The sequence below is a fragment of the Hordeum vulgare genome, chromosome 7H (assembly GCF_904849725.1).
Source record: "Hordeum vulgare subsp. vulgare chromosome 7H, MorexV3_pseudomolecules_assembly, whole genome shotgun sequence".
Taxonomy (NCBI): domain Eukaryota; kingdom Viridiplantae; phylum Streptophyta; class Magnoliopsida; order Poales; family Poaceae; genus Hordeum; species Hordeum vulgare.
The window spans coordinates 352,840,652-352,858,961 of NC_058524.1; the positions used below are offsets into that span (position 1 = coordinate 352,840,652).

Here is an 18,310-nt window from a genome sequence, read left to right on the forward strand (position 1 = left end):
GATTCGTTCTTCTTCCAAGCGGGATCACATGCAAGATGACCATTTCCCTAAATAACATTACTATCAATGCCATGTTACGTGTCTCGTTTCTTTCGTTACGCCTCGTTGCCTACCACCTGTTAAATGTCAGGCTCTCAACATTGTCATGAAATCTTTAACCTTTCTACAACCTAACAAACCACTGATTGGCTATGTTACCGCTTGCTTAACCATGTGCTAGCGCTGCTAGTTGCAGGTGCAGTTGCTTCCCTGTGATAACATGGATTCTTTGTTATATCACCATATAATTGCTAATTAATTTAATGGACCTATATACTTGGTAAAAGGTGGAAGGCTCGACCTTTCTGGCCTGGTGTTTTGTTCCACTTTGCCGCCTTAGTTTCGGCTACCGGTGTTATATTCCATAATTGAGCGCTCCTAACACGATCGGGGTTGTTATGGGGTCCCCCTTGATAATTCATCTTAGTTAAAGCTTGTGTGGCGAGGCCCAACTTTGGTACTATATTTGCCTAATAACTAATAAACTTGCATAATGACCAGTCGACCCCCGTGGATAATTAATTAACAACCCGGACTGGTGCTCCGTATGAGTGTTGGTGCAAAACGGGCTGCCCGCGGGGCCATCGCGAGGAAACTTGAGGTTTGATTTTACTCGTAGCTAGTCCTATCCGGTCGTGTCATGAGAACAAGATACGCGACTCCTATCGGGTTCGTCAACGCGTTGGGCGGCCTTGCCGGACTTGTTTTACCTGTGATAGCAAGGATGTACGTCATTCTTTTATCGTTTGTTTTCGTCCGTACTCGGACCTTGTTCTTCTTCATAATGACTGTATATGTTGTATCGATGTGAATTTGATGTAGTTTGTGATGAGTGTAAGACAATTTCATATACTCATATATTCTGTACATGTACTTGTAACGAAATCTGTTCTTGTAAAACGATAAGATGCGTTTTTATCCATGTCAAGGTTCTCACGCCAAATTGAAGATATGTTGACATTTTTAACGTTACAATTTTGTCGGTTTGGATTTTCACCGAACGTTTTAAGCAAACCGACCTTGCACTTTTCTTACGTTTGTCGAGGCGCTCGTGCCAAAAAAAAGTTTCTTCTCTTACTGGAAGCGCAGGCCGAGCCACAGGTTGCTCCGCGCCATCGCCCTTCTCTCCCTCACCAGTTTCCAGCCGCGAGCGAACCCGACGCAAGTGAGGTGCGAGGGAGAGTGAAGAGGGGATTAGCACCATGGGCGCCAGGCTGCTGTTACTCTCCTTCGATTACCCGGCCGTCGCTGGCGGGGGGCGGTCTCGTCTGTCTGCGGTACCACGGATGTCTTCCGGTGCCCCACGCGTGCGGTCCCCAGCCTCATCCATCCGCGCGTCCGCGGCCACCGCCGCTAGAGGCAACCTGCCGCACCACACCTCCGTGGTTGTGGTGAGTCCAGCTCCGTTCCTTGCTTCTTGTCGTTTCATGTTTTTCTGTATTTGCAATTGGATGCTGATAGTTGTCAGAAACGGTGATTCGGGGTTTTATACGAGTCCCCATGTTAGACCAAGGGGGTGGATGCGGGCATATTTGGATTATAGTCCCTCCGTTCCTAAATATAGGTCTTTCTAAATATTCTACTAGAGTACTACATACGGATGTATATAGACATACTTTAGAATGTAGATTTACTCATTTTGCTTCGTATGTAGTCATCTATTAAAATCTTTTAAAAGACTTATATTTAGGAACGGAGGGAGAAGGTTCCAACTGATGTTGTTGCTATTGTATCATTTTAGCTGCCCGCAAAGATCTTTGTATGTGCCTGAGCTAATTAAAGTTGTTCTGCAGGATAACCTGGGAATGTGTGGACAATTGTTTTTTTTAATCTCGTCTGACCCGTATCAGTCGTTTCTGTAGCACGGAGTTTATGCATATGCATGTTTGATTACAGTGACATTAGGGAGATGCTGATGTTCTTGCATGTCAATCTGCATAGATGTATGCCAATTTTTCGATTTGATCACCTGCGTGTGCGCTGCACTGCTTTGGTGATGAGGGCATTCATGTTTCTAGTAAAAAAATGGTTAAGGAAGTAGCCTGGTAGGATCCTTGTCGACGATTATGAATGTCATTTGTGGCGCGTATGCCACTTGAAGAATTGATGTACCATTAGTGAAGCTCTAACTTGTGGTTCTTACTTTTTTAATGTCCTTGTATCTTCCCTACATGTGAAGATTGGAGTTAGTGATGAGTTCATTACTCACTTTCCATTCGTACTCACACATGGGGCAAACAAGCTTGTAAAAGTTCAAATAATAGATGTACCACATACTCATTCGGGACTATCACTCTTGCCATCTGTAGACCAGCGGTATAAGGTATAAGTAAACAAATATCATCTCACTTGTAGAAGGCACAAATAGACAAATACAGGATAAGCCTCGAACTCAACACATTGCTATGAGTTTTAGCTCCTCAACTCCTACTAACCAACTCTCCGCATGCTATAGAATAACATATAGATTTACTAAGTGACTGTAAAGCAACAAATACACGATGAAAGACGTCATTGTGCTAATGTTTATATCCTAATTGACTGTGAAGGAACAATTTGTACATTGGTAGGCAATTGAACGACCATTTTGGAAAGGAAAATTATGACAATAGACAATTCATATAGATCAAACAAATTTACTTATTCAAACACAATGAAAGACATCTGTTATGACTGGTACAACGTACCAACGGAGGAGGCCCAATGGGCAGGGTTATTTACGGGCTTAGCCCAAGTTATCTTACCTATCTTAGAGTCCAAGTTATATTAGAGTCCAAGCTAGAGTCCAAGTTATCTAGGGTTTAGTGGAGGCTGTCCTCCTATATAAACACATGTACCCCTTCGATATTAAGCAGACAATAAACAGTATTGAGACGGGAGCCCCAAACCCTAGCCGCCTCTCTCTCTCTCTCACGTCGCGCCGGCGCCCAACCGCCGGCGCCGGCGTCCCCAACCTCGCAGCCCGCACTTCCACCCCTACAACCTACGTCCGAGACCTGGTAGAACCCTAGCCTCTACCAATTTGGTATCAGGTAGCTTGGGTTCGATGAGTTTGTCGGACCTTCCCACCACCACCGCCGCCGCCACCACCGCCTTCCCCGCCACCTCGCAGCAGCCGCCGTCGCTGCACCACTCGCCGCCGCCGGCCACCTCAGGTCCGGCCGCCTCCGGTACCGCGGCCCTGGTGGCCGAACCCGCCCCCGTCCTCTCCCCGGCGGAGATGTCCTCGGCGATCCGCGACCTCAACCTGGCGGTCTCGAACCTTCGGACTTCCTCCAGGCTCCGTACGCAAAACCGCCACCACCACCTCTGTTGGTGGCGCCCTTCGCGCCACCGCCCCCGACCACTGTCGCGCCCCAGGGCCTGCCGATCACCCAGGTCCGGTGGCCGCCGTCGCCATCCCCGCTACCGACGTGGATCGACACGCCGACCTACACGACGGCGCCGCTACAACCGACGGTGTTGCAGCCACCCGCCCCACCTTCGGGGGGTTCGGCGGGTACACTGACCCGTACGCCAGGAGCTCTGTGGTGCCGCAACACTCTCCTTCCGCCGCGCTGGGTCGTCACGAGGGCACCTTCGCGGCCTCGCCACACGTGCAACAACCGCCCCGCTTCACCAAGCTGGAGTTCGCCACCTACGATGGCACCGTCGACCCCCTGAACTGGCTCCATCAGTGCGACCAGTTTTTCAAGGGGCAGCGGACCATGGCGTCCGACCGCACGTGGATCGCCTCCTACCACCTCCGTGGCGCCGCCCAGACTTGGTACTACGCCCTCGAGCAGGACGAGGGCGGGATGCCTCCGTGGGAGCGCTTTCGCGACCTGTGTCTCCTCCGGTTCGTCCCCCCCATACGTGGGAGCCGCTTGGCCGAGCTCGGTCGCCTTCCCTTCACCACCTCGGTGCAGGACTTCGCCGACCGCTTCCAGACGTTGGCCTGCCATGCGCCTGACGTCACGGCTCGCCAACGCGCCGAGCTCTTCGTCGGCGGCCTTCCCGACCACATCCGCATCGACGTCGAGATGCGCGACCCCCAGGACCTGCAGACGGCCATGTATTACGCACGCGCGTACGAGCAGCGCGCCAACGCCCTGCAGCAGGCGTTCCCGGGCCGCGGCACGCCTCCCCCGACCCGCCCCGCCCCGGCGTCCGCCACCCCGACACGCCCCGCCCTGCCCGCCGCTACTGCGGCTGCCCCCGCGCCGACACGCACCTTCCGGCGCTTGACGTCGGCCGAGCGGCTCGAGCTGCGCCGCAAGGGCCTGTGCTTCAACTGCGACGAGCCGTATGCGCCGGGTCATACGTGCGCCCGCCTGTTCTACTTGGAGACCGTCGACGACGCGGAGGTGGAGGCCCTCACGGCGGAGCTCGACGCCACCACACTCTCCGAGGCCGGCGTCACGACCTACGGGCCGGTCGACGCGACCGCCTTCGTCGTCTCCCTTCATGCCATGGCTGGCATCAAGACGGCAAAGACGATGCTGCTTCCGGTGACGATCAACGGGGAGCGTCTCACCGCGCTCGTGGACACGGGTGCGACGCACAACTTCCTGTCCGGGGACGCCATGCGCCGCCTCGCACTCCAACCGGCGGGCTCGAAGAAGTTCAGCGTCACCGTCGCCAACGGGGACCGCCTTGCTAGCCAGGGGGTGGCGCGGCAGATTCCCGTCCTCATCGCCGACGCGTTGGAGAGGCCGGACGGCATCACCAGGAACTCGAAGTGGCCATGGTGAGTGCGGAACGCCGTCTTCTCAATGTCGTCAGGGTGCATGCACACCTGATGGTAGCCCGAGCGAAGGTCGAGCTTGGTGAAGAAGCGCGCTCCGTGTAGCTCGTCCAAGAGCTCATCCACGACGAGGATGGGGAACTTGTCCTTGGACGTCAGGGCGTTGAGGGCGCGGTAGTCAATGCAGAAGCGCCATGTGCCGTCGGGCTTGCGCACAAGGAGCACCGGAGCGGAGAACGGCGATGTCGAAATCCGGATGATGCCCTGCGCGAGCATGACCGCCACCTGACGCTCGAGCTCGTCTTTCTGCAGCTAAGGGTACCGGTACGGACGCACGACTACAGGTGCCGTGTCCGGCAGCAGGTGGATGCGGTGGTCATAGGGCCGCGCGGGAGGGAGGCCCTGTGGCTCGTCGAAGATGTCACTGTGCTGCTGCAGGAGGTCGGCGAGGAGGGGATGCGCCTCGTCCAGTGCGACCGCCATCAACTGGAGCTGAGGAGTCGCGGCGCCGGAGCCGCCGAAGCCTGTCCACTGAACGCGACGGCCGCCCTCGCGCCAGAAGATGAGGGACAGCACATCGAGGTCCCAAAGGATGGGGCCGAGAGTGGACAGGAAGTCGATGCCGAGGATGAAGTCGTAGCAGCCCAGGTCGATGCCGACGCAGTCGATGGAGAACGGCTCGTCGCCGATGAGGACGGGAATCTGCCGCGCCACCCCCTGGCAAGCAAGGCGGTCCCCGTTGGCGACGGTGACGCTGAACTTCTTCGAGCCCGCCGGTTGGAGTGCGAGGCGGCGCATGGCGTCCCCGGACAGGAAGTTGTGCGTCGCACCCGTGTCCACGAGCGCGGTGAGACGCTCCCCGTTGATCGTCACCGGAAGCAGCATCGTCTTTGCCGTCTTGATGCCAGCCATGGCATGAAGGGAGACGACGAAGGCGGTCGCGTCGACCGGCCCGTAGGTCGTGACGCCGGCCTCGGAGAGTGTGGTGGCGTCGAGCTCCGCCGTGAGGGCCTCCACCTCCGCGTCGTCGACGGTCTCCAAGTAGAACAGGCGGGCGCACGTATGACCCGGCGCATACGGCTCGTCGTAGTTGAAGCACAGGCCCTTGCGGCGCAGCTCGAGCCGCTCGGCCGACGTCAAGCGCCGGAAGGTGCGTGTCGGCGCGGGGGCAGCCGCAGTAGCGGCGGGCAGGGCGGGGCGTGTCGGGGTGGCGGACGCCGGGGCGGGGCGGGTCGGGGGACGTGTGCCGCGGCCCGGGAACGCCTGCTGCAGGGCGTTGGCGCGCTGCTCGTACGCGCGTGCGTAATACATGGCCGTCTGCAGGTCCTGGGGGTCGCGCATCTCGACGTCGATGCGGATGTGGTCGGGAAGGCCGCCGACGAAGAGCTCGGCGCGTTGGCGAGCCGTGACGTCAGGCGCATGGCAGGCCAACGTCTGGAAGCGGTCGGCGAAGTCCTGCACCGAGGTGGTGAAGGGAAGGCGACCGAGCTCGGCCAAGCGGCTCCCACGTATGGGGGGGACGAACCGGAGGAGACACAGGTCGCGAAAGCGCTCCCACGGAGGCATCCCGCCCTCGTCCTGCTCGAGGGCGTAGTACCAAGTCTGGGCGGCGCCACGGAGGTGGTAGGAGGCGATCCACGTGCGGTCGGACGCCATGGTCCGCTGCCCCCTGAAAAACTGGTCACACTGATTGAGCCAGTTCAGGGGGTCGACGGTGCCGTCGTAGGTGGTGAACTCCAGCTTGGTGAAGCGGGGTGGCTGCTGCACGTGTGGCGAGGCCGCGTAGGTGCCCTCGTGACGACCCAGCGCGGCGGAAGGAGAGTGCCGCGGCACCACGGAGCTCCCGGCGTACGGATCAGTGTACCCGCCGAACCCCCCGAAGGTGGGGGCGGGTGGCTGCAACACCGTCGGCTATAGTGACGCCGTCGTGTAGGTCGGCGTGTCAATCCACGTCGGTAGCGGGGGCGGCGACGGCGGCCACCGGACCTGGGTGATCGGCAGGCCCTGGGGCGCGACAGTGGCCGGGGGCGGTGGCGCGAAGGGCGCCGCCGGCGGAGGCGGTGGTGGCGGGGTTGCGTACGGAGCCTGGAGGAAAGTCCGGAGGTCGAGACCGCCAGGTTGAGGTCGCGGATCGGCGAGGACATCTCCGCCGGGGAGAGGACGGGGGCGGGTTCGGCCGCCAGGGCCGCGGGGCCGGAGGCGGCCGGACCTGAGGTGGCCGGCGGCGGCGGCTGCTGTGAGGTGGCGGGAAAGGCGGTGGTGGTGGCGGCGGCGGTGGGAAGGTCCGACAAACTCATCGAACCCAAGCTACCTGATACCAAATTGGTAGAGGCTAGGGTTCTACCAGGTCTCGGACGTAGGTTGTAGGGGTGGAAGTGCGGGCTGCAAGGTTGGGGACGCCGGCGCCGGCGGTTGGGCGCCGTCGCGGCGTGAGAGAGAGAGAGAGAGAGGCGGCTAGGGTTTGAGGCTCTCGTCTCCTGAGGGAGACGACAACAGAATATACTGTTTATTGTCTGCTTAATATCGAAGGGGTACATGTGTTTATATAGGAGGACAGCCTCCACTAAACCCTAGATAACTTGGACTCTAACTTGGACTCTAAGATAGGTAAGATAACTTGGGCTAAGCCCGTAATTAACCCTGCCCATTGGACCTCCTCCGTTGGTACATTGTACCGGTCATAACAGAAACATTCCAACAAATATCTTTTGCATGATGATGTATCTGGTTCTAATCTTTTGTGCAAGGATCATGACTTTATTTAATGTATACTGGGCATAAAACAATATTATCTATCCAACGTTGTGTTTCCAGATGGAAGTATTTGTATGTAGTTCGTTTTAAGAATTCATTGACCTCTGGATTTCTTGCTTTTCAGGAAGCCGGTGGAGCTTACACTGTTGGTGACTTTATGACTAAAAGGGAACACCTCCATGTTGTGAAACCATCCACTTCAGTAGATGAAGGTGCTTTGTTTGCCTTGACGTTTTGCCTTGGTTTCTGTCATTAAAATACCACTCATTTCCTAATGGCAGCCTTTTCTAATTGAGCAGCTCTTGAGAGGCTGGTGGAGCATCGGATAACTGGCTTTCCTGTTACCGATGATCACTGGAACTTGGTAGGTAGTGCTATTATTTTACTGTAGCGAACAGACAGTTGATGGTATGCAACCGGGGTCCCGAATGTATGTGTTTTGGAGTCAACATGTATGTGTTCTGGATGGGACTTAGTTTCCATGTCATTTACATGTCTTGACATGCATATATTATATATGCTCATCAATATAGCATATACGGTGTGGCCGATTCCTTCTTGTTTGTGTTAGGAAGTATTAGTATTAGTCTAGGAGTCCTCATTAGTCTATTAGTATTAGTCTAGGAGTCCTTATTAGTCTATGTTTACTTTCCTTGCACCTCAAGTCTTGTGTAATATATATATGCCCTTTGGGCCTTCAATAAACATAAGTTGCTTTCCTAACATGGTATTAGAGCTTAGGTTATTTTTTTCGGGCGCCGCAACTCGCCCTCCCGATCCAATCTCGCGCGCTCCACGCTGCCTCGTTCTGCTGCTCGATCTGAGCAGGGACGGCTCGTCCTGGGCTCTTCTCCGCCTCCAGCCGCCGCCGCCTCATCCCGCTGGATCTCGTGCCCCCAGCCGGCGGTGTGTTGCTCCAGATCGAGTCGGTCCTCCGGCTGTTTCCCCATCAAGCTGCTGCAGGACGCCGCTGCTTGGATTGGGACGGACTCCTGCGCTGCTGACGCGCGCATCCTCCGGCCTTCGCAGCCGTACGGCCGCTGTCCGACTCCGCCACAGTCTGGCCGCCGTCCGTCCGCTGTCCGCGTCCGGCACGGTCCGGCCGCCGTTCGTCAGCTGCCGCTGCGATCTATGCCTGACCATCCGTCAGTGCATGGCCATTGAGATCCGTTCGGGGCTGCATCGTCCGTTGACCTGGGCATAAACTGCTTTGGTTAGCCTTGGTGCTGGCCTGCAACGGCTGCTGCACACACGTGACGTGGTGTTGTACTATTTCTGGTGGTTCATCATCGGTTGATAGTGTTAAAAAAAAATGTTCCTCTCGGGTCTGCATGTCCCTTGCTGCCTGGTGGCTCCTGCTGCTCCTGTCTCACATCTGGGTTGTTCCTCGACGCTTGATGCTCGTTCGTTTGTATCGCCGTCTCTTTCGGCGTCTTCCGCAGGTTGTGGTGGTATCTTTACTGCTGCTCCTCTTGTGAGCTTCACATATGATGATTGTCGCTCTTTCTCGACACCTCTCGCGACTTTCATCGGTTGTACTGGTGCACATGACTCCATCATATTGTGTGCTTTTTAGTTTATTTTTTCCGCTGCGTCCACCAAATCCGCTGATATTTTGTGTTTTCTCATGCCATGCGAGTCCACCATACCTTAGTCCGTCAGCCTTTTTTTTTTCTCCGGTCCTGATCCTTTCTATACAACTTTTGTGGCCTATTTGCCCTTGTTGTTTTCTATAGGATTTTCTGGACTTCTTTAGCATTGTCGATCTACGTCCATCGTGCCTTATCAGCCGAGCTTCTTTCGCCGACGGTTCTCGTGGACTATGATTTTCTGCACAATGCTTTATTCTCTTGATGTGACATCTTCTTTTGACAACCCATCTTCTCTTGATACTTATCTTGTATCTTCAAGTCATGCGGTGTCTACCTCTGATGTGCCATCTCTTCGTTATCTCCTTCGGCGACTTGACAAGTTTTGAAGACTCTTCATGCTACGACGACACTCTCAAGACGCGGATTTGGATTATCATTTTTTTTCTTCAGTATTACACTTCTTCAAATGCAATGCTATTGCATACGCTTTGCATTTGAGGGGGGGTGTTAGGAAGTATTAGTATTAGTCTAGGAGTCCTCATTAGTCTATTAGTATTAGTCTAGGAGTCCTTATTAGTCTATGTTTACTTTCCTTGCACCTCAAGTCTTGTGTAATATATATATGCCCCTTGGGCCTTCAATAAACATAAGTTGCTTTCCTAACAGTTTGCACCTGATGGTTTTATTTTGAAGTGTAAGTGCTATTATTCATATAAAAAAATTGAGAATGGGCCGGAGGAACCACTTATCTTCTTTTGAAAGAGAGTGGCAACCTCCTCAACAACAACCTTGTGCCTTAACTCTAGAAATAATATTACGAACATATAGAAATTAAAATTTCTTCTTTGTTAGCTCCTCTTCTGTTGGCACAGTTCATGTTCTTGGTAATCATATATACCTAAATAGTTTATCCCCACTACCTCTATTATCTTAACATGTACACATGCCACCTCATCAAAGGCCCACCACAATATGCACGAGGAAGAAGTTTCTAGTATTATTAGTTGATCTCATACACACATTCCGTCTCACCACACATGCCACCTCATCAAAGGTTTCAACATGTATGGGGAAAAGTGTGGGATCGAGAAGGGACGTCTAGGGGGGGTGAATAGACTATTTGGCAAAATAAAAACATAACCTTTTCCCAATCTTATTGTTTCGCAAGTTTTAGCAATTCTAACGCACTCTACACATGCAAGTCAACGAGTATAGCAGCGGAAAGTAAAGACAGGCACATGTAAGTAAGGAGTAGAGATAGGAAGATCAAACACAAAGATGACACAAAGATTTTTGGCGTGGTTCCGATATGTGGTGCTATCGTACGTCCAGGTTGATGGAGACTTTAACCCACGTATGGTAACGGCTGCGCAAGTCCACGGAGGGCTCCACCCACAAGGTGTCCACGAAGAAGCAACATTGTCTATTCCACCATGACTTATGTCTACGAAGGACTATCCTCACTTGGGGTAGATCTTCACGAAATAGGCGATCTCCTTGCCCTTACAAACTTCTTGGTTCAACTCCATATGATTTGGAGGCTCCCAAGCGACACCTAACCAATCTAGAAGACACCACTCTCCAAAAGGTAATAGATGTGGTATGAATGATGAACTCCTTGCTCTTGTGCTTCAAAAAATAGTCTCATCAACACTCAATCACTCTCTCATAGGATTTGGCTTGGTAGAAGAGATTGATTGAGTGGAAAGCAACTTGGGGAGGCTAGAAACCAAGATTCATATGGTTGGAGTGCAAGATCTTGATCTCAACAAATGAATAGGTGGCTCTCTCTCAGAAAATGAATGGTGGAAGTATTTGCTTGTTCTGAGTGCTCTCTCTATGAATGAGAGGGAGGTGGAAGGGTATATATAGCCATCTCCAAAAATCCTACCGTTACAACATTATTGCCCAACTCGGTGGAACCAAAGTAAAAACTCGGTTGCACCGACTAGTGCAAAACGCTCTAACTTTTGAGTTCTCGGTGAGACCGATACAAAGCATCTCGGTGAGACCGATTCAGTTGGCCTAGGCAATTTCACTGACTCGGTGGCACTGAATTGAAAAACTCGGAAATTAGCAAAGAGTTGGTCACAGGATTTCGGCTGCACTGAGATGGAACTTGGTAGCACCGAGTTGCTAGGGTTTGGCTCTAGATCTGTCTAAGGAAAACTCGGTGTGGCCGATTTGGAAATGTTGGTGGCATCGAATTTGACTTTTAGGAATTTGGCAGAATATATTATGGGAGAATTCTTGAGGGTTTTTGGTGGCTAATCTCTAAGCACTTGAGCAACCATATCATCATAGATACCTCATCCCCTTTTAATAGTATTGACTTTCCTATATACTCAAGTGTGATTTCTCACATAAATATAAAGTATAGTCTTGGAGCTTGAAGCTTTGCCACGTTGATGAAGACTTCAACCCGCGGAGGGTAACGGCTGTGTGAGTCCACGGAGGGCTCCACCCACCAGAGGTCCACGAAGAAGCAATCTGGTCTATTTCACCATGGCTTACATTCACGAAGAACTAGCCTCACTCGGAGTAAATCTTCACGAAGTAGGTGATCTCCTTGCCCTTACAAACTTCTTGATTCAACTCCACAACACGAAGTAGGAGGCTCCCAAGAGACACCTAACCAATCTAGGAGACACCACTCTTCAAAAGGTAATAGATGTGGTATGGATGATGAACTCCTTGCTCTTGTGCTTGAAAGGATTGTCTCCTCAACACTCAATCACTCTCTCACAGGATTTGACTTGGTAGAAGAGATTGATTGGGTGGAAAGCAACCTGGGAAGACTAGAAATCAAGATTCATATGGTTGGAGTGGAAGATCTTGTTCTCAACACATGAGTAGGTGGTTTTCTCTCAGAAAATGAATGGCGTTAAGTGTTTGCTTATTCTGAGTGCTCTCACTACGAATGAGAGGGAGGTGGAGGGGTATATATAGTCATCTCCAAAAGCCAACCGGTACAACATTATTGACCAACTCGGTGGAACCGAAGTAAAAACTCGGTTCCACCGACTAGTGCAAAATGCTTTACTTTTGGGTTCTTGGTGAGACCAATACAAAGCATCTTGGTGAGACCAATACAAAGCATCTCGGTGAGACCGATTCTGTTGGCCTAGGCAGTTTCACTAACTCGGTGGCTCCGAATTGAAAAACTCGGAAATTTCAATTTTTGTCAATTAGATACCAGAGAGTTGGTCACTGGATTTCAGTTGTACCGAGATGGAACTTGGTAGCACCAAGTTGCTAGGGTTTTGCTCTGGGATCTTTGTCTAAGGAAAACTCGGTATGGTCGATTTGGAAATGTTGGTGACACCGAATTTGACTTTTAGGAATTTGACAGAATATATTGTGGGAGAATTCTTGAGGGTTTTTGGTGGCTAATCTCTAAGCACTTGAGCAACCATATCATCATAGATACCTCATCCCCTTTTAATAGTATTGACTTTCCTATATACTTGATGGGGTTATAGTCCTAGGGTAGGGTCATAGGCCTGCCCTGTAAGTCCTACCCAAGGACTACCCCTCATAAGGGACAAGACCCTTAGTCAGTTCCGACTGAATTAAGGAGTCCCCATCGTCCAGTCGGTAACAGGTCCTCGACCATCCAGTCGGAGACTAGCATTCGGAGAACATCCAACTAACCGACTGGATGCCACTCGGAACATCGTAACCCCCCTGGAGGGAAACAGCCGTACGTTTCCCGGTGCATTTATTAGCATTTAGGACGTACGTTACCTGTAACGTACGCATTCAATCGCCACTACTCCACCCCTGTACCTGAGCCGTTGTGGAGGGCAGCGCACTCTATATAAGCCACCCTCCCCCGCTGGTGCAGGGGTTAGCAAATCATTGTATTCCATATTCCACTCGACAACAAGCTCCCAGAGCACTGAGACGTAGGGCTATTACCTCCACCGTAGAGGGGCCTGAACTCATACAACCTCGCCGTAGCTGGGACTCTGCCCATCCTTTTCGTACCCTACACATCTACTGTCAGGCTTATACCCACGACAGTTGGCGCCCACCGTGGGGCAGGCGTCTAAGCGACTTCCGGCGAGTTTGCGACTACTTCCTTTCGTCATGTCGTCCGGTGGAGATTCGAGCATGGGTCATCAGATCTTCTTCGGCGCTCTCTCCTTCATCGTCGACGATTCGGCGTGGCTTCAGGATGCTCCTCTCGACGTCGAGGCGCTTCCCCGTCGCGGGGCTACGCACTTCCGTGCCGGCGCCCGTGGCATTCTTCTTCTCCAGCAGTCGGCTCCGGTGTCGACCTACACCGCCGTCACGCGCCGCAACAAGCGGTCCCGCCGTCCGCGGCTCCACCGTTGGGTGCAACACGCCCAGGCGCGCCAGAACGCGTCTTCACAAGTGGCGGTTCTAGAGTCAGTTGTGGTTGCCCCGCCGTCCCAGCGCTCGGGCTCGGTTCCGACTGAGTTTCCTTCCGAGTACGCGGGTCGCAGGCCTGCAGCAGAAGTACACATGGCCAATTCCCATGAAGATCCCCGTCAAGCTGGCCGGAACGAGCACGAGATCGGCGAAACGTCCGACGCGCGTCGTCCGCCTCGCCGTTATGCCAGTCGGCACACTCGACGGAGCAACGTGGAGCTGTTCCGCACACCTCTCCCCAACTTGGCCGCGGCTGCCAAGATAGCCGATTCCCTTCAGCCGACTGATTCAGAGGTTGGCAGGGGAATCGAACAAATCCGCGCCCTGTTGCACACGGCGCAGCAGCAAAATTCGGCGGTCTCCCAGTCGCACAACAGGATCTACAATAGTTCTGTTCATGCGAATACGCATCGGTCAGTTCATAGCCATGGTTCTCATCAGCGACACAGAGGCATTCGTTCCATAAATCCCGAAGATCGTCGCCGTTCACGCACCCCTCCGCGGGGTGGGCCCTACGGGCCCCGACATCATGATGATCGGCGTTCAGTCGGCGGCACTTACGACCCAAGGCCCGACGCAAGAGGGCATATCACCCAGCGGAGGGTCGACAGGGGCCGAGCCCACCGCGATGGTCACGATATTGACCGTCCGAGTGGAAGCAGGACCATCGTTTCTGGTCCCGAGTGTTTCAGTCGAGCCATCCGTTCGGCTGACATCCCTCCCAACTTCCGATTGGCGACGGGAATTAGCAAGTTTACAGGGGAGTCCAAGCCAGAAACGTGGCTGGATGATTACCGAGTAGCAGTCCAGATCGGAGGAGGAAACGACCATGTCGCCATGAAGCACCTCCCTCTGATGCTCGACGGCTCGGCGCGAGCGTGGCTGAACGAGTTGGCCCCCTCAAGCATCTACAGCTGGGCAGATCTGGCCCGAGTGTTCATCAGGACCTTCGAAGGGACGTGCAAGCGCCCTGCTGGCCTCGTGGAGCTCCAGCACTGCGTCCAGAAGCAGAAAGCTCCGATCGCTCCGCAAGCAGAAGCTGCAGCCGTAACCAATGCCAAGTTCAAGGGCAAAGGGAAGGCTCAGTTCACCCCCAAGAAGAAGCAGTTCAATAACCCCATCCTGGACCAGCCATGTCCGGTTCATACGAAGATGGATGAAGAGGGCAACCCCATATATGCGAAGCATACCACTTGACAGTGTCGCCTCCTGATCCAGGGGTTCAGCGAAGGGCAACCGAGTGAGAAGGACCATGAACATGATGAGGAGGATAAGGAGGATCCGTTCCCCCAAGTCCATGCAACCCTGATGATTTTTGCTGACGTTGAGAGCAAGAGTCGACTGAAGCTGGTGAACAGAGAGGTGAACATGGCCACCCCTACCAACCCCAAGTTCCTCAAATGGTCTCAGACTGCGATCACCTTCGACCAGTCGGATCATCCGGCACATGTACCCACCCCGGGGAGACAGGCTCTGGTCGTCGACCCGGTGGTGGAAGGAGTCCGATTGCGCAAAGTCCTCATGGATGGCGGCAGCGGCTTGAACATCATGTACGCCGACACACTCAAGGGGATGGGCATCCCGGTGTCCAAACTCAGCGAGAGCAGCATGCAGTTCCATGGAGTCGTCCCTGGACGGAAGGCCAAGTCACTCGGCCAGATCGCGTTGGACGTCGTTTTCGGCTCCGACAAGAACTTCCGCAAGGAAAAGCTGACGTTCGAAGTGGTCGACTTCTAGAGCGCCTATCACGCAATTCTGGGCCGCCCAGCGTATGCACGTTTCATGGCCCGTCCATGTTACGTATACCTGAAGCTGAAGATGCCAGGCCCGAAGGGTGTGATCACCATCACAGGCAATCGGCAGCTGGCCGAAGAGTGTCTGCAGCAGGGATCAAGAATCGCCGACCAGCAAATGGCCGTCCTCGAGCTTGACGAGTACAAGAAAACAGTCGACCCCGCCGACCTGATGCGCTCGAAGAAGCCAGCTTCAGAGTCTGCATTCCAGTCGGCGGGAGAGACGAAGAAGGTCAGCATCCACCCGACGGACGCCACTGCTGCCCCGACAAACATCTCCACCACCCTCGATCGTAAATAGGAAGCCGAGCTCACCCAATTCCTCCGTGAGAACTGGGACTTCTTCGCATGGAAACCCTCTGACATGCCAGGTGTACCCAGGTAGTTGGCTGAGCACCGACTGCACGTGGATTCCACCGCTCGGCCTGTCCGAGAGCGCCTGCGCCGGTCCGCCGTGCACAAGAGGAAGGCAATCGGGGAAGAGGTGGCCAAGCTGCTGGCAGCCAACTTCATTCGCGAGGTTCACCACTCCGAGTGGCTCGGCAATGTTGTCATGGTGCCCAAGAAGGACAAGTCGCTCCGAATGTGCATCGACTTCAAGCATCTCAATAAGGTCTGCCCGAAAGACCATTTTCCGCTCCCCCGCATAGATCAAATTGCCGATTCGACTGCGGGTTGCGAGCGTCTGTCGTTTCTTGATGCCTATTCGGGCTATCATCAGATCCGTCTGTATGGCCCCGATGAATTAAAAACAGCCTTCATCACCCCATTCGGGTGCTTCTGCTACATCACTATGCCATTCGGTTTGAAGAATGCAGGAGCTACCTTTATGCGCATGATCCAAAAATGTCTCCTCGACCAGATCGGTCGGAATGTGGAGGCGTATATGGATGATATCGTAGTCAAGTCACGCAAAGGTTCCGACCTGCTGACTGACTTGGCAGAAACATTCGCCAACCTTCGTAGGTACGATATCAAGCTCAACCCCGCCAAATGTTCATTCGGTGTTCCCAGTGGAAATTTACTCGGTTTCTTCGTTTCCGAACGAGGGATCGATGTCAACCCCGAAAAGATCGGGACCATCGTCCGAATGGAGAGGCCGGTCAGAATACACGATGTTCAACGGCTCACAGGTTGCCTAGCGGCTTTGAGCAGGTTCATCGGTCGACTTGGTGAGAAAGCACTTCCTCTGTACCGACTCATGAAGAAATCAGATACTTTCGAGTGGACAGACGAAGCCCAAGTCGCATTCGACGACCTCAAAGTCCTACTTTCCACCCAGCCGGTTCTTACTGCTCCGCTCAGTAAAGAGCCCCTGCGGTCATCACGCCTCTTCGAGAGCAATCGTCGCCAAGGCATTCAGGACTGGTTTCTTCTGGCTGCAGGCAAACGAGATGGCTAAAGATATGGTCGACCGATGTGAGGGTTGTCAGTTCTACTCCAACAAGTCACACAAGCCAACATCTGCGTTGAAGACAATCCCTCTTGTCTGGCCGTTCGCAGTGTGGGGATTAGATACAGTCGGTCCATTTAGGACAGGCCAAGGGGGGTACACACGTCTGTTGGTGGTAGTCGACAAGTTCACGAAATGGATCGAAGCCAAGCCCATCAAGAAGCTCGACGCCTCGACAACCGTCAAGTTTGTCAGGGACATCATCTCCAGATTCGGTGTACCTCACAGCATAATCACGGACAACGGGACAAACTTTGACTCGGACAAATTCAAAGGTTTCTGTACAAGCCAAGGTATCCGAGTGAATTTTGCTTCCGTGGCGCATCCTCAGTCCAATGGACAAGCAGAGCGGGCGAACCGACTTATTCTGCAAGGTTTGAAGCCCCGACTCCTGCGAGAGGTGGGACATGCCACTGGCGCATGGGTCACCGAGCTACCTTCAGTGCTTTGGGGTCTTCGCACAACCCCGAACAGATCTACAGGGCGATCACCGTTCTTCCTTGTCTACGGAGCAGAAGCAGTCCTTCCGAGTGACTTACTTCACAATGCTCCACGAGTCGAACTCTTCTCCGAAGCTGAAGCAGAACAAGCAAGGCAAGACGGAGTGGACCTTCTAGAGGAGAAGCGCGAGATGGCACTGACTCGCTCAACCATTTATCAACAAGATCTGCGGCGTTTTCACGCGCGACACGTCAGGAGTCGTACGTTTCAAGCAGGCGGCCTGGTGCTCCGAGTGGATCAGCAAAGACCTCACAAGTTGGCTCCTGCCTGGGAAGGACCCTTCATCATCTCCAAGGTGCTTAACAATGGAGCATACAGACTCTACAACGTCGACAGGGAGACAGACGAGCCGCGAGCATGGAACGGAGATCTCCTGAAGCGCTTCTACACGTGACCGTCGATTGAAGCAATGTAAAGAACAAGTATTGGTGAAATAATATAAAGCAGATTGAGTTTTTTGCAGGTTCAAAGTTCTTCCGCGGTCGCAGACTCCGGTCTCAAAAAAAAAAAAAACTTAGCTGCGATCCAGAATCGCCTAAGTATTAACTTTCTCCGAGTGTGCACTTAACGTCACAGTCGGGGACTTAGCTGCGATCCAGAATCGCCTAAGTATTAACTTTCTCCGAGTGTGCACTTAACGTCACACTCGGGGACTTAGCTGCGATCCAGAATCGCCTAAGTATTAACTTTCTCCGAGTATGCACTTAACGTCACACTCGGGGACTTAGCTGCGATCCAGAATCGCCTAAGTATTAACTTTCTCCGAGTGTGCACTTAACGTCACACTCGGGGGCTTAGCTGCGATCCAGAATCGCCTAAGTATTAACTTTCTCCGAGTGTGCACTTAACGTCACACTCGGGGCTTAGCTGCGATCCAGAATCGCCTAAGTATTAACTTTCTCCGAGTGTGCACTTAACGTCACACTCGGGGGCTTAGCTGCGATCCAGAATCGCCTAAGTATTAACTTTCTCCGAGTGTGCACTTAACGTCACACTCGGGGACTTAGCTGCGATCCAGAATCGCCTAAGTATGACCTTTCTTTAAGTGTGCACC

General features: G+C 53.3%; 1 protein-coding gene across 1 annotated transcript in view; it reads left to right on the forward strand.

Moving 5' to 3' along the window:
- The first annotated feature begins 1,073 nt into the window (after positions 1 to 1,073).
- Positions 1,074 to 18,310, forward strand: part of LOC123407489 (CBS domain-containing protein CBSX2, chloroplastic-like) — a 70,502-nt gene continuing 53,265 nt past the window's right edge. Inside the window, exons 1-3 of the mRNA XM_045100630.1 lie at positions 1,074 to 1,430; positions 7,644 to 7,731; positions 7,819 to 7,883. Coding sequence (XP_044956565.1) covers positions 1,242 to 1,430; positions 7,644 to 7,731; positions 7,819 to 7,883 — 342 coding nt within the window. The 5' untranslated portion in view covers positions 1,074 to 1,241. The remainder of the gene's footprint in view (positions 1,431 to 7,643; positions 7,732 to 7,818; positions 7,884 to 18,310) is intronic.